At 51.8% G+C, this 16,757-nt stretch overlaps 1 protein-coding gene across 5 annotated transcripts in view; it reads right to left on the bottom strand.

Annotated features, from left to right (window-relative positions):
- LOC144511479 (latent-transforming growth factor beta-binding protein 4-like) overlaps positions 1-16,757 on the bottom strand; it is a 175,640-nt gene that overhangs the window by 79,272 nt on the left and 79,611 nt on the right. For all 5 annotated transcript variants that reach the window (XM_078241868.1, XM_078241869.1, XM_078241870.1 and 2 more), the window contains one exon: positions 5,726-5,776. In XM_078241868.1, coding sequence (XP_078097994.1) covers positions 5,726-5,776 — 51 coding nt within the window. The remainder of the gene's footprint in view (positions 1-5,725; positions 5,777-16,757) is intronic.

The raw sequence follows: 16,757 nt of genomic DNA, 5'->3' as shown, positions 1-16,757 counted from the left end.
CCCCCGATAGCGACTATACACCGTCCCCCTGACAGTGTGTGTGCGCTGTCCCCCCGATAGTGAATGTGCGCAGTCCCCCCGATAGTGACGATACGCCGTCCCCCTGATCGTGAGTGTACGCAGTCCCACCGATAGTGTGTGTGCGCAGTCCCCCCGATAGTGAGTGTGCGCACTCCCCCTGATAGTGAGTGTACGCAGTCCCCCCGATAGTGAGTGTACGCGGTCCCCTCCGATAGTGAGTTAGCGCAGTCCCCCCCGATAGTGAGTGTGGGCAGTCCCCCCAATAGTGAGTGTGGGCAGTCCCCCCAATAGCGAGTGTGCGCCCTCCCCCCAATAGTGAGTGTACGCAGTCCCCCCAATAATGAGTGTACGCAGTCCCCCGATAGTGAGTTTACGCAGTCCGCCCAATAGAGAGTGTGCGCACTCCCCCCGATAGTGAGTATACGCAGACCCCCCGATAGTGACTATACGCCGTCCCCCTGACAGTGTGTGTGCGCAGTCCCCCCGATAGTGAGTGTGCGCACTCCCCCCGATAGTGAGTGTACGCAGTCCCCCCGATAGTGAGTGTACGCAGTCCCCTCCGATAGTGAGTTAGCGCAGTCCCCCCCGATAGTGAGTGTGGGCAGTCCCCCCAATAGTGAGTGTGCGCCCTCCCCCCAATAGTGAGTGTGGGCAGTCCCCCCAATAGTGAGTGTGCGCCCTCCCCCCAATAGTGAGTGTACGCAGTCCCCCCAATAGTGAGTGTACGCAGTCCCCCCAATAGTGAGTTTACGCAGTCCGCCCAATAGAGAGTGTGCGCACTCCCCCCGATAGTGAGTATACGCAGACCCCCCGATAGTGACTATACGCCGTCCCCCTGACAGTGTGTGTGCGCTGTCCCCCCGATAGTGAGTGTGCGCACTCCCCCCGATAGTGAGTGTACGCAGACCCCCCGATAGTGATTATACGCTGTCCCCCTGACAGTGTGTGTGCGCTGTCCCCCTGATAGTGAGTGTGCGCAGTCCCCCCGATAGTGACGATACGCCGTCCGCCTGATAGTGAGTGTACGCAGTCCCACCGATAGTGTGTGTGCGCAGTCCCCCCGATAGTGAGTGTGCGCACTCCCCCCGATAGTGAGTGTACGCAGTCCCCCCGATAGAGAGTGTACGCAGTCCCCTCCGATAGTGAGTTTGCGCAGTCCCCCCAATAGTGAGTGTGCGCACTCCCCCCGATAGTGAGTGTACGCAGACCCCACGATAGTGACTATACGCCATCCCCCTGACAGTGTGTGTGCGCTGTCCCCCCGATAGTGAGTGTGCACAGTCCCCCCGATAGTGAGTGTACGCCGTCCCCTCCGATAGAGAGTGTGGGCAGTCCCCCCCGATAGTGAGTGTGGGCAGTCCCCCCAATAGTGAGTGTGCGCTGTCACCCCCGATAGTGAGTGTGCGCACTCCCCCCAATAGTGAGTGTACGCAGTCCCCCCGATAGTGAGTGTACGCAGTCCCATCTGATAGTGAGTTTGCGCTGTCCCCCGATAGTGAGTGTACACAGTCCCCTCCGATAGTGAGTTTGCGCAGTCCCCCCGATAGCGACTATACGCCGTCCCCCTGACAGTGTGTGTGCGCTGTCCCCCCGATAGTGAATGTGCGCAGTCCCCCCGATAGTGACGATACGCCGTCCCCCTGATCGTGAGTGTACGCAGTCCCACCGATAGTGTGTGCGCGCAGTCCCCCCGATAGTGAGTGTACGCAGTCACCCCGATTGTGAGTGTGCGCACTCCCCCCGATAGTGAGTGTACGCAGTCCCCCCGATAGTGAGTGTACGCAGTCCCCTCCGATAGTGAGTTAGCGCAGTCCCCCCCGATAGTGAGTGTGGGCAGTCCCCCCAATAGTGAGTGTGCGCCCTCCCCCCAATAGTGAGTGTGGGCAGTCCCCCCAATAGTGAGTGTGGGCAGTCCCCCCAATAGTGAGTGTGCGCCCTCCCCCCAATAGTGAGTGTACGCAGTCCCCCCAATAGTGAGTGTACGCAGTCCCCCCAATAGTGAGTTTACGCAGTCCGCCCAATAGAGAGTGTGCGCACTCCCCCCGATAGTGAGTATACGCAGACCCCCCGATAGTGACTATACGCCGTCCCCCTGACAGTGTGTGTGCGCTGTCCCCCCGATAGTGAGTGTGCGCACTCCCCCCGATAGTGAGTGTACGCAGACCCCCCGATAGTGATTATACGCTGTCCCCCTGACAGTGTGTGTGCGCTGTCCCCCTGATAGTGAGTGTGCGCAGTCCCCCCGATAGTGACGATACGCCGTCCGCCTGATAGTGAGTGTACGCAGTCCCACCGATAGTGTGTGTGCGCAGTCCCCCCGATAGTGAGTGTGCGCACTCCCCCCGATAGTGAGTGTACGCAGTCCCCCCGATAGAGAGTGTACGCAGTCCCCTCCGATAGTGAGTTTGCGCAGTCCCCCCAATAGTGAGTGTGCGCACTCCCCCCGATAGTGAGTGTACGCAGACCCCACGATAGTGACTATACGCCATCCCCCTGACAGTGTGTGTGCGCTGTCCCCCCGATAGTGAGTGTGCACAGTCCCCCCGATAGTGAGTGTGCGCAGTCCCCCCGATAGTGAGTGTGGGCAGTCCCCCCAATAGTGAGTGTGCGCTGTCACCCCCGATAGTGAGTGTGCGCACTCCCCCCAATAGTGAGTGTACGCAGTCCCCCCGATAGTGAGTGTACGCAGTCCCATCTGATAGTGAGTTTGCGCTGTCCCCCGATAGTGAGTGTACACAGTCCCCTCCGATAGTGAGTTTGCGCAGTCCCCCCGATAGCGACTATACGCCGTCCCCCTGACAGTGTGTGTGCGCTGTCCCCCCGATAGTGAATGTGCGCAGTCCCCCCGATAGTGACGATACGCCGTCCCCCTGATCGTGAGTGTACGCAGTCCCACCGATAGTGTGTGCGCGCAGTCCCCCCGATAGTGAGTGTGCGCACTCCCCCCGATAGTGAGTGTACGCAGTCCCCTCCGATAGTGAGTGTACGCCGTCCCCTCCGATAGTGAGTTAGCGCAGTCCCCCCCGATAGTGAGTGTGGGCAGTCCCCCCAATAGTGAGTGTGCGCCCTCCCCCCAATAGTGAGTGTACGCAGTCCCCCCAATAGTGAGTGTACGCAGTCCCCCGATAGTGACTTTACGCAGTCCGCCCAATAGAGAGTGTGCGCACTCCCCCCGATAGTGAGTATACGCAGACCCCCCGATAGTGACTATACGCCGTCCCCCTGACAGTGTGTGTGCGCTGTCCCCCCGATAGTGAGTGTACGCAGACCCCCCGATAGTGATTATACGCTGTCCCCCTGACAGTGTGTGTGCGCTGTCCCCCTGATAGTGAGTGTGCGCAGTCCCCCCGATAGTGACGATACGCCGTCCGCCTGATAGTGAGTGTACGCAGTCCCACCGATAGTGTGTGTACGCAGTCCCCCCGATAGTGAGTGTACGCAGTCCCCTCCGATAGTGAGTGTACGCAGTCCCCCCAATAGTGAATGTGCGCACTCCTCCCGATAGTGAGTGTACGCAGACCCCACGATAGTGACTATACGCCATCCCCCTGACAGTGTGTGTGCGCTGTCCCCCCGCTGGTGAGTGTGCGCAGTCCCCCCGATAGTGACGATACGCCGTCCCCCTGACAGTGTGTGTGCACCGTCCCCCCAATAGTGAGTGTGCGCACTCCCCCCGATAGTGAGTGTGGGCAGTCCCCCCCGATAGTGAGTGTGGGCAGTCCCCCCAATAGTGAGTGTGCGCACTCCCCCCAATAGTGAGTGTACGCAGTCCCCCCAATAGTGAGTGTGCACAGTCCCCCCGATAGTGAGTGTACGCACTCCGCCCGATAGTGAGTGTACGCAGTCCCCCCGATAGTGAGTGTACGCAGTCCCCCCGATAGTGAGTGTGTGCAGTCCCTCCGATAGTGAGTGTACGCACTCCCCCCGATAGTGAGTGTACGCAGTCCCCCCGATAGTGAGTGTACGCACTCCCCCCGAAATTGAGTGTGCACAGTACCCCCCCCCCCCCGATAGTGAGTGTACGCAGTACCCCCCCGATAGTGAGGGTAGTCAGACCCCCCAATAGTGAGTGTGCGCTGTCCCCCAGATAGTGAGTGTGCGCAGTCCCCCCAATTGTGAGTGTACGCAGTCCCCCCGATAGTGAGTGTACGCAGTCCCCCCGATAGTGAGTGTGCGCTGCCCCCCAATAGTGAGTGTGCGCAGTCCCCCGATAGTGTGTGTGCGCAGTCCCCCTGATAGTGTGTGTGCGCAGTCCCCCCGATAGTGAGTGTGCGCAGTCCCCCCGATAGTGAGTGTACGCTGTCCCCCCGATAGTGTGTGTGCGCAGACCCCCCAATAGTGAGTGTACGCAGTCCCCCCCGATAGTGAGTGTACGCAGTCCCCCCGATAGTGAGTGTACGCTGTCCCCCCGATAGTGAGTGTGCGCAGACCCCCCAATAGTGAGTGTACGCAGTCCCCCCCGATAGTGAGTGTACGCAGTCCCCCCCGATAGTGAGTGTACGCTGTCCCCCCGATAGTGAGTGTGCGCAGACCCCCCAATAGTGAGTGTGCGCAGACCCCCCAATAGTGAGTGTACGCAGTCCCCCCGATAGTGAGTGTGCGCTGTCACCCCCGATAGTGAGTGTGCGCTGTCCCCCTGATAGTGAGTGTGCGCTGTCCCACTGATAGTGAGTGTGCGCTGTCCCCCCGATAGTGAGTGTACGCAGTCCTCCCCTGATAGTGAGTGTGCGCAGTCCCCCCGATAGTGTGTGTGCGCAGTCCCCCCCTGATAGTGAGTGTGCGCAGTCCTCCCGATAGTGAGTGTACGCAGTCCCCGCGATAGTGTGTGTGCGCAGTCCCCCCAATAGTGAGTGTACGCAGTCCCCGCGATAGTGTGTGTGCGCAGTCCCCCCGATAGTGAGTGTACGCAGTCCCCCCGATAGTGAGTGTACGCTGTCCCCCCCGATAGTGAGTGTGCGCAGTCCCCCCGATAGTGAGTGTGCGCAGTCCCCCCGATAGTGAGTGTGCGCAGTCCCCCTGATAGTGAGTGTGCGCTGTCCCCCCCATGAGTGAGTGTGCGCAGTCCCCCCGATAGTGAGTGTACGCAGTCCCCCCAATAGTGAGTGTACGCAGTCCCCCGATAGTGAGTTTGCGCAGTCCCCCCAATAGTGAGTGTACGCAGTCCCCCCAATAGTGAGTGTGCGCAGTCCCCCCAATAGTGAGTGTGTGCAGTTCCCCCGATAGTGAGTGTGTGCAGTCCCCCCGATAGTGAGTGTACGCAGTCCCCCCGATAGTGAGTGTACGCAGTCCCCCCGATAGTGAGTGTACGCAGTCCCCCCGATAGTGAGTGTACGCAGTCTCCCCCTGATAGTGAGTGTGCGCAGTTCCCCCGATAGTGAGTGTGCGCAGTCCCCCCCGATAGTGAGTGTGCGCAGTTCCCCCCGACAGTGAGTATACGGAGTCCCCCCGATAGTGAGTGTGCGCTGTCCCTTGACGGTAAGCGTGCAAATGCACGCACTACGACAGGATGTTTCTGGGTAATACGCGAGCCACAGTGAATTGCTTCTTCCCAATGTTTGAGGTTCATTATCAGGGTCTTGTACCCAGCCAAGTGAGGGTGGGGAAAGGCCAGAGGGGGAGCAGTGGCAGTGTGGGGGGGTGGGGGGGGTGGGGGGGGGGGGGTGAGGGAGGGGGTATAGCGGGGCTGTGTATTTGGTTCATTTACCTTGACACTGTCCATCAGCCGTTTTCTCAAATCCATGCGGGCAGTCATTTCCTGTGGAACAAATAACAGGATCAGCAAAGCCCGGAGGAAAATTGGGAAATGTCTGGGTGGAAATCAGCAACTGAGTGTCTTAACGACTGGAGCAAGGCAGAAGCATCACCCATTGTGTCTGGACAAGGCGCCTGGAACTCTAACAGAGCCTCTGGGTGAGGGTGGGGGAACTCAGAATCCCAGGGACAAGTAACCTCACACAGGAAACCTCACCGCCCCCAGTATCCCAATTGTTCCAGACACAGCATCGCACTCCTGAGCCGACAGGTTGGGGATACAATGGGCCATGTCTCGTGGGAGATCCTCGCAAACATTCCACTACATTTTACTAATTATTGGCTGGAATGTGACAGGGGATATCATCCATCCCTGTACCTCTGTCACCCTGAGCTGTGCTAGTGAGTGAGGAGGGGGGATCTTACAGAAACATATAAGATTATGAAGGGAATAGATAAAATAGAAGCAGGGAAGTTGTTTCCACTGGCGGGTGAAACTAGAACTAGGGGGCACGGCCTCAAAATAAGGGGAAGCAGATTTAGGACTGAGTTGAGGAGGAACTTCTTCACCCAAGGGTCACAACCTCAGGCTAAAGGGACGATCCTTTAAAACAGAGATGAGGAGGAATTTCTTCAGCCAGAGAGTGGTGAATCTGTGGAACTCTTTGCCGCAGAAGGCTGTGGAGGCCAGGTCATTGAGTGTCTTTGAGACAGAGATAGATAGGTTCTTGATTAATAAGGGGATCAGGGGTTATGGGGAAAAGGCAGGAGAATGGGGATGAGAGAAATATCAGCCATGATTGAATGGCGGAGCGGACTCGATGGGCTGAGTGGCCTAATTCTGCTCCTATGTCTTGTGGTCGTGAATCTGTGGAATTCCCTGCCCAGTGAAGCAGTTGAGGCTACCTCATTGAATGTTTTTAAGGCAAGGGTAGATAGATTTTTGAACAGTGAAGGAATTAAGGGTTTTGGTGAGCGGGCGGGTAAGTGGAGCTGAGTCCACAAAAGGATCAGCCATGATCTTATTGAATGGCGGAGCAGGCTCGAGGGGCCAGATGGCCTACTCCTGCTCCTAGTTCTTATGTTCTTATTCCAGAAGGTGGAAGCTGTGTAAATGTCTACCAGGAACCGGGTACCGAAACACAGTGAACAGGCACCTGCGAGCAGCAATCTGATTTGATTTGATTTATTATTGTCACATGTATTAATATACAGAGAAAAGTATTGTTTCTTGCGCGCTCTCCAGATAAAGCATACTGTTCATAGAGAAGGAAAGGAGAGAGTGCAGAATGTAGTGTTACAGTCATAGCTAGGGTGTAGAGAAAGATCAACGTAGTGCGAGTTCTGATCACGCACAGGGCACCTCACACATGAGAATAATTAGTAATGGAGATCCTGGTGATTTGTGGAGTTTACACTGGCCCAGCTGCTGGCTGTGACTGTACATATTTTAAGTTACTCTTTATTTAAGAGGGAGCTGCGGTTTCAGGTTCGATTTACAGGTTCACTTTGTAGACTCAGCTACAGAGAAAGAAAAACCAAAATCATTTGCAGGGGAGGCCATACAACCCCTCAGGCTGGCTTCTACCTCCATCCCAAATGCCCCTGTCCAAGGTTAGGGTGGATTTCCCGAATCAAAGCCTCTGCTCTGAACATGGCGACACGCACTGTGAGGGGCAGCTATTGGGAAACATCACCCCCTCGCATCACATTGTTTTCCTGCACGATGCACTGATCCTAAAGGGTTAAATCTTGCAGCGGGAAGGAGGCAACACTTAAAAATTAAGCTTTCCCATTACACACACAGTTTGCCTGTTACACACATAGTTTGCCCGTTACACACAGTTTTCCCGTTACACACACAGTTTTCCCGTTACACACACAGTTTGCCCATTACACATGCAGTTTGCTCGTTGCACTGTTTTCCCATTACATACCCAGTTTGCCCGTTGCACACCCAGTTTGTCCATTACATACCCAGTTTGCCCGTTACACACCCAGTTTGTCCATTACACACCCAGTTTGCCTACCAATTTGACCGTTACACACGCAGTTTGCCCGTTACACACGCCGATTGCCCGCTACACATGCAGATTGCCCGTTACACACGCAGATTGCCCGTTACACACGCAGATTGCCCGTTACACACGCAGATTGCCCGTTACACACGCCGTTTGCCCGTTACACACGCCGTTTACCCGTTACACACGCCGTTTGCCCGCTACACACGCAGATTGCCCGCTACACACGCAGATTGCCCGCTACACACGCAGATTGCCTGTTACACACGCAGATTGCCCGTTACACACGTAGATTGCCCGTTACACACGCCATTTGCCCGTTACACACGCAGATTGCCCGTTACACACGTTGTTTTTGAGGAGATTTCAGTAGATTGAATGAATTTGATATGGACGTTACTGTAGGTTTAACCGGCCAGACACGGGATTATTTCCATGGAGTCCCATTATTGAAGAGATTTGTTGCTTGTTAACTTGTCTTCCCACAACAAGAAAGGAATGTCTGACAGTGAGCAGACTGTGACCCCCAACCCTCCATCAATAACCAGCCTCACCCCGTGCTGGAACCTAGACTGAGGGAGAGTTAGCTCTGGACAGCTTCCTCCAACACCATCCAACAATCAGTCTTCATACCTGACCTCAAAGCTTTACAGGATATTTGACTGTGGCAGCATCATCATTGCATCTGGAGTTTAATCTGACAGTTAAAAACCATTCCTTAGTGGCAGGAACATAAGAACTAGGAGCAGGAGTAGGCCATCTGGCACCTCGAGCCTGCTCCGCCATTCAATAAGATCATGGCTGATCTTTTTGTGGACTCAGCTCCACTTACCCGCCCGCTCACCATAACCCTTAATTCCTTTACTGTTCAAAAATCTATCTATCCTTGTCTTGAAAACATTCAATGAGGTAGCCTCAACTGCTTCACTGGGCAGGGAATTCCACAGATTCACAACCCTTTGTGTGAAGAAGTTCCTCCTCAACTCAGTCCTAAATCTGCTCCCCCTTATTTTGAGGCCATGCCCCCTAGTTCTAGTTTCACCTGCCAGTGGAAATAACTTCCCTGCTTCTATCTTATCTATTCCCTTCATAATCTTATATGTTTCTATAAGATCTCCCCTCATTCTTCTGAATTCCAATGAATATAGCCCCAGTCTACTCAGTCTCTCCTCATAAGCCAACCCTCTCAACTCTGGAATCAACCTAGTGAATCTCCTCTGCACCCCCTCCAGTTCCAGTATATCCTTTCTCAAGTAAGGAGACCAAAACTGTACACAGCACTCCAGGTGTGGCCTCACCAGCACCTTATACAGCTGCAACATAACCTCACTGTTGTTAAACTCCATCCCTCTATCAATGAAGGACAAAATTCCATTTGCCTTCTTAATTACCTGCTGCACCTGCACAAGGACACCCAGGTCCCTCTGCATCAGATGGGCCACAGGGGCCGACACATAGGAAAGGGAGGAGGCCACTCAGCCCCTTGAACCTATCCCATCAGCCAATTAGATCATGGCTGACTTGCATCTTTAATCCATTTCACAATCTTGGTTCCATAACCCTCAATATCCCCAGCCTATAAAAACCCAATTCCCCTCCAATGCCGGAAGCTTCAATTGATTCCTGCTTTCCACAACCTTTACAAGCAGAAAGCTCCAGATTTCCACTCTCATTAGTATGAAAAAAGCTTTGTGAAATCACAGGTCATCAAACCAGCCGCCCCCAACCTCTGAATGAATTCTCCATCCCCACCCTCTAACCGACCCCACTCCTCAATCAACTGCCCTCCGATTAATCTCCCCCCCCACCCCCCCCCTCCCCCCGCCCGACCTCCCACAGTAGATCTCCCCGGGTCAATCACCCTCTCCAACCACCTCACCTGGTTGGCAATCCCACATCCTCAAATGAACCAGCTGCTGAGTCCACTGCCACTTTACCAGCCGCTGTGGCCATCGCTGGCCAGCTCACCTCCCCCGCCTCACTCCGTCTTCCTGCTCCCCCCTCAATCAGGCTGCGACTCCCAGTGCGATCCACTGCAGAACGTCAGTGACACTCTGTACATTTAATAGAGTCATAGAGGTTTACAGCATGGAAACAGGCCCTTCGGCCCAACTTGTCCATGCCGACCTTTTTTTTAAAACCCTGAGGCTAATCCCAATTGCCCGCATTTGGCCCATATCCCTCTATACCCATCTTACCCATGAAACTATCTAAATGCTTTTCAAAAGATAAAATTGTACCCGCCTCTACTACTACCTCTGGCAGCTCGTTCCAGACACTCACCACCCTCTGTGTGAAACAATTGTCCCTCTGGACACTTTTGTATCTCTCCCCTCTCACCTTAAACCTATGCCCTCTAGTTTTAGACTCCCCTACCTTTGGGAAAAGATATTGACTATCTAGCTGATCTAAGCCCCTCATTATTTTATAGACCTCTATAAGATTACCCCTCAGCCTTCTCCAGGGAAGGCTCCAGGGAAAAAAGTCCCAGTCTATTCAGCCTCTCCTTATAACTCAAACCATCAAGTCCCGGTAGCATCCTAGTAAATCTTTTCTGCACTCTTTCCAGTTTAATATTATCCTTTCTATAATAGGGTGACCAGAACTGTACACAGTATTCCAAGTGTGGCCTCACCAATGTCCTAATGCGACAAAGCACGTGGGGGAATCTCAAATTGCAGGAACATCACCCCCTCCCCACGAATGTCTAACTGACAAAGCACCTGTGGACTTGCACGTTTCTGAAAATTCTGCCTCATCTTCAAATCTGACTCTACAATATCACTGAGTGATAGGCAGTGGCATTGTGGTATTGTCACTGGGCTAGTAGCCCAGGGACCCGGGTTCGAATCCCGCCACGGCACATGGTGAAATTTGAATTCAATAAAAATCTGGAATTAAAAGTTTAAAAATGACAATGAAATGATTGCTGTAAAAGCCCATCTGGGTCACTAATGTCCTTCAGGGAGGGAAATCTGCCGTCCTTACCCGGTCTGGCCTACATGTGACTCCAGAGTCACAGCAATGTGGGTGACTCTCAAATGCCCTCAGGGATGGACAACAAATGCCTCCAGCCAGCGACGCCTATGACCCATGGATGAATGTTTTAAGTACAGTAAGAACATAGAACATAGAAAAGCTACAGCACAAACAGGCCCTTCAGCCCACAAGTTGCGCCGAAGATGTCCCTACCTACTAGGCTTACCTATAACCCTCTATCTTACTAACTTCCATGAGCTTATCCAAAAGTCTCTGAAAAGACCCTATCGAATCCGCCTCCACCACCACTACCGGCAGCCGATTCCACACACCCACCACCCTCTGAGTGAAAACCTTACCCCTAACAGGTACAGGGGAGATGTTAGGGGGAAGTTTTTCACACAGAGGGTGGTGGGCGAGTGGAATCGGCTGCCGTCAGTGGTGGTGGAGGCAAACTCAATCGGGTCTTTTAAGAGACTCCTGGATGAGTACATGGGACTTAATAGGATGGAGGGTTATAGGTAGGCCTAAAAGGTAGGGATATGTTCGGCACAACTTGTGGGGCCGAAGGGCCTGTTTTGTGCTGTAGTTTTTCTATGTTTCTATGTTTCTAACATCTCCTCTGTACCTACTCCCCAGCACCCTAAACCGGTGACCTCTTGTGGCAACCATTTCAGCCCTGGGTAAAAGCCTCTGAGAATCCACTCTATCAATACCTCTCAACATCTTATACAACTCTATCAGGTCACCTCTCATCCTTCGCTTCTCCAAGGAGAAAAGACCAAGCTCTCTCAACCTATCCTCATAAGGCATGCCACCTAATCCAGGCAACATCCTTGTAAATCTCCTCTGCACCCTTTCTATGGCTTCCACATCCTTTTTGTAATGAGGCGACCAGAACTGGGCACAGTACTGCAGGTGGGGTCTGACCAGGGTCCTATACAGCTGCAGCATTATCTCCCGATTTCTAAACTCAATTCCTCTATTGATGAAGGCCAGTATTCCATACGCCTTCTTAACCACAGCCTCTACCTGCGACGCCGCTTTGAGCGTCCTATGAACCCGGACCCCAAGATCCTTCTGATCTTCCACACTGCCAAGCGTCTTACCCTTAATATTATATTCTTTCATCCTATTCGACCTGCCAAAATGAACCACCACACACTTATCTGGGTTGAAGTCCATCTGCCACTTCTCCGCCCAGTCTTGCATCTTATCTATGTCTCGTTGCAACTGCTGACATCCCTCTACACGATCCACAACACCACCAACCTGTCTAACAGTCCAACAACACCAGGTTAAAGTCCAACATGTTTATTTGGTAGCAAATGCTACTAGCTTTCGGAGCGCTGCCCCTTCGTCAAGTGGAGTGGGAGATGTGCTCACAAACAGGGCATACAGAGACACAAACTCAATTTACAGAATAATGATGGGAATGCTAATCAGGCTAATTAATGCTAATACAGCTAACCAAGTCTTAAAAGTACAGACAATGTGAGTGGAGAGAGCATTAAGCACAGGTTAAAGAGATGTGTATTGTCTCCAGACAGGACAGCTAGTGAGGTTTTGCAAGTCCAGGCAAGTTGTGGGGGTTACAGATAGTGTGACATGAACCCAAGATCCCGGTTGAGGCCATCCTCATGTGTGCGGAACTTGGCTATCAGTTTCTGCTCAGTGACCCTGCGCCGTCGTGTGTTGTGAAGGCCGCCTTGGAGAACGCTTACCCGAAGATCAGAGGCTGAATGCCCGTGACCGCTGAAGTGCTCCCCCACAGGAAGAGAACAGACTTGCCTGGTGATCGTCGAGCGGTGTTCATTCATCCGTTGTCGTAGCATCTGCATTGTTTCCCCAATGTACCATGCCTCGGGACATCCTTTCCTGCAGCGTATCAGGTAGACAATGTTGGCCGAGTTGCAAATGTATGTACCGTGTACCTGGTGGATGGTGTTCTCACATGAGATGATGGCATCCGTGTCGATGATCCGGCACGTCTTGCAGAGGTTGCTGTGGCAGGGTTGTGTGGTGTCGTGGTCACTCTTCTCCTGAAGGCTGGGTAGTTTGCTGCGGACAATGGTCTGTTTGAGGTTGTGCGGTTGTTTGAAGGCAAGAAGTGGGGGTGTGGGGATGGCCTTGGCGAGATGTTCGGCTTCATCGATGACATGTTGAAGGCTCCGGAGGAGATGCCGTAGCTTCTCCGCTCCGGTGAAGGGTACTCTGTCCACCGTGTCCCGTGTTTGTCTTCTGAGGAGGTCGGTGCGGTTTTTCGCTGTGGCGCGTCAGAACTGTCGATCGATGAGTCGAGCGCCATATCCTGTTCTTATGAGGGCATCTTTCAGCGTCTGGAGGTGTCTGTTGCGATCCTCCTCATCCGAGCAGATCCTGTGTATACGGAGGGCTTGTCCGTCGGGGATGGCTTCTTTAACGTGTTTAGGGTGGAAGCTGGAGAAGTGGAGCATCGTGAGGTTATCCGTGGGCTTGCAGTACAGTGAGGTGCTGAGGTGACCGTCCTTAATGGAGATGCGTGTGTCCAAGAATGCAACCGATTCCGGAGAGTAGTCCATGGTGAGTCTGATGGCGGGATGGAACTTGTTGATGTCATCATAGAGTTGTTTCAGTGATTGTTCACCATGAGTCCAAAGGAAGAAAATGTCATCGATGTATCTAGTGTATCGCATCGGTTGAAAGTCCTGTGCGGTGAAGAGATCTTGTTCGAACCTGTGCATGAAGATGTTGGCATACTGAGGTGTGAATTTGGTCCCCATGGCTGTTCCGTGTGTCTGGATGAAGAACTGGTTGTTGAAGGTGAAGACATTGTGGTCCAGGATAAAGCGGATGAGTTGTAAAATTGCAAGTGGAAACTGGCAGTTGTCGGCATTGAGTACTGAGGCAGTTGCAGCAATGCCATCATTGTGGGGGATGCTGGTGTAGAGTGCCGAGACATCCATTGTGACGAGGAGCGCTCCTGGTTCAACTGCTCCATGTGTGCTGAGTTTCTGTAGGAAGTCCGTAGTGTCGCGACAAAAGCTGGGGGTCTTTGTACAATGGGTTTCAGGATGCCCTCGACATAGCCGGAGAGGTTCTCGCACAGGGTCCCATTGCCCGATACGATGGGATGGCCGGGTGTGTTTGCCTAGTGTATCTTCGGGAGGCAGTAGAGATCTCCACCGCAGGGAGTACGTGGGATGAGAGCACAGAGGGTGCTCTGAAGGTCCAGATCAAAGGTCTTGATCAGCGTGTTGAGTTGATGGGTGTGTTCTTTGGTCGGATCTGCGGGTAACTGTCTGTAGTGTTCCTCGTTGTTTAGTTGTCGGTACATTTCTTTGCAGTAATCCGTTCTGTTCAGTATGACGATGGCCCCTCCTTTGTCTGCTGGTTTGATGACAATGTTGCAGTTGGTCTTGAGAGCGTGGATGGCGTTACGTTGTGCTTCGATGATGTTCGGGGCTGTCTTGTGAGCACGGCTGATGAATTTGGTGTTGACACACCTCCTGATGGCTTGGGCATACATGTCAAGTCGAGGGCAGCGGCCTTCCGGAGGAGTCCAATTCGACTCTTTCCTCTTCGGATGCACTGCGGATCTCTCTGTCGGCTGTTCCAGTTCATTGGCTGTCTCATTGTGTTCGCTGTTGGCCTCTTGGGGTTTGTGGAAGAACTCCCGCAGCCTCATTTGTCTGATGAATCCCTCTGTGTCTGAGCAGAAACTGATAGCCAAGTTCCGCACACATGAAGACGGCCTCAACCGGGATCTTGGGTTCATGTCACACTATCTGTAACCCCCACAACTTGCCTGGACTTGCAAAATCTCACTAGCTGTACTGTCTGGAGACAATACACATCTCTTTAACCTGTGCTTAATGCTCTCTCCACTCACATTGTCTGTACCTTTAAGACTTGATTAGCTTGATTAGCATTGATTAGCTTGATTAGCATTCCAATCATTATTCTGTAAATTGAGTTTGTGTCTCTGTATGCCCTGTTTGTGAACTCATCTCCCACTCCACCTGACGAAGGGGCAGTGCTCCGAAAGCTTGTGGCATTTGCTACCAAATGAACCTGTTGGACTTTAACCTGGTGTTGTTAGACTTCTTACTGTGTTTACCCCAGTCCAACGCCGGCATCTCCGCATCATGAATGTTTTAAGATCAGGGGTGTGAGTGGACGCTGTGCTTGTCTTTACATGAATCTACTTCACAGCACCAGGCACTGAAGCTGACTGAATTAAAGAGGGACGTCAACTCTGCAACAATGTCAGCATCTCGTTTGAAATGAAACAAATTAAATGCAGAGTTGAGGAAATATTGGAGAAATATGTAGTCTTTCATCCGAAGGACGAGGTTATTAAATCCAGTGTTTAAGCTGTTAATAAAATCCTGACACCCCTCACCCCAACTACAGAAACTATTAATTTCTCTGTGCTTTACAAGCCTGTGATCAGATTTCTGTGTTTGTATAAAACTCTTGTTCAGCACCTGTCAGTAAACTTTATATCCTGTTAGAGTATAGCTCATAAAAAACCGTCACAAATCTACAACTTTCTTACACTTTGCTGAATAAACAGTGACTCTGTACCGTTACACAGTGAGTGATTCTTACCCTGAATAAACAGTGACTCTGTACAGTTACACAGTGAGTGATCCTTACCCTGCTGAATAAACAGTGACTCTGTACAGTTACACAGTGAGTGATCCTTACCCTGCTGAATAAATAGTGACTCTGTACAGTTACACAGTGAGTGATCCTTACCCTGCTGAGTAAACAGTGACTCTGTACAGTTAGAGTTTTAACAACACCAGGTTAAAGTCCAACAGGTTTATTTGGTAGCAAATACCATGCTCCTTCGTCAGATGGAGTGGAAATGTGCAGTTACACATTTCCACTCCATCTGACGAAGGAGCAGCGCTCCGAAAGCTAATGGTATTTGCTACCAAATAAACCTGTTGGACTTTAACCTGGTGTTGTTAAAACTCTTACTGTGTTCACCCCAGTCCAACGCCAGCATCTCCACATCTGTACAGTTACACAGCGAGTGATCCTTACCCTGAATAAACAGTGACTCTGTACAGTTACACAGTGAGTGATCCTTACCCTGAATAAACAGTGACTCTGTACAGTTACACAGTGAGTGATCCTTACCCTGAATAAACAGTGACTCTGTACAGTTACACAGTGAGTGATCCTTACCCTGAATAAACAGTGACTCTGTACAGTTACACAGTGAGTGATCCTTACCCTGCTGAATAAACAGTGACTCTGTACAGTTACACAGTGAGTGATCCTTACCCTGAATAAACAGTGACTCTGTACAGTTACACAGTGAGTGATCCTTACCCTGAATAAACAGTGACTCTGTACAGTTACACAGTGAGTGATCCTTACCCTGCTGAATAAACAGTGACTCTGTACAGTTACACAGTGAGTGATCCTTACCCTGCTGAATAAACAGTGACTCTGTACAGTTACACAGTGAGTGATCCTTACCCTGACTAAGCAGTGACTCTCAGCACTCAAACGCACAGACCCACACCCACACTCACTCCGCACACACTAATATTCCTCTAAGTGTGACTGGGTAGTGAGAGGAAGTGAGAATTTCAGCTGAGGTGATATTGTTCCCTCGCTGAGTGATGTTGACTCTGCATTCCTACTCTGAGCTGGGTACCGCCGAGGATTGAGGCCGGGATGGTTAAATTGATAAGCACCACATCAGGCAAGCAATCAGTTCATAAACTGATCTATTATGTTGGCCGCTATATCAATTCTGAACAGTGTTACGACAGAGAGGTTAATCCCGTTTACCTCACGTCATAATCTGCTATAATTATTTGGGAAGGTGTTATCTGTTCTTAATTAACATTTAGAGGTTCATTAACATAAAGGCTCACTTTAAGTGAATAATAACCAGGAACTTTAACTAAACAAGTAACACATTAATTAAGGTATGGTTCAACTGAAATGCTGATCAAATAATCCAAGGAACATTCATTA

This window comes from Mustelus asterias, chromosome 24, assembly GCF_964213995.1.
Source record: "Mustelus asterias chromosome 24, sMusAst1.hap1.1, whole genome shotgun sequence".
Classification (NCBI taxonomy): Eukaryota; Metazoa; Chordata; class Chondrichthyes; order Carcharhiniformes; family Triakidae; genus Mustelus; species Mustelus asterias.
This window is presented reverse-complemented; position numbering and strand designations above follow the sequence as displayed.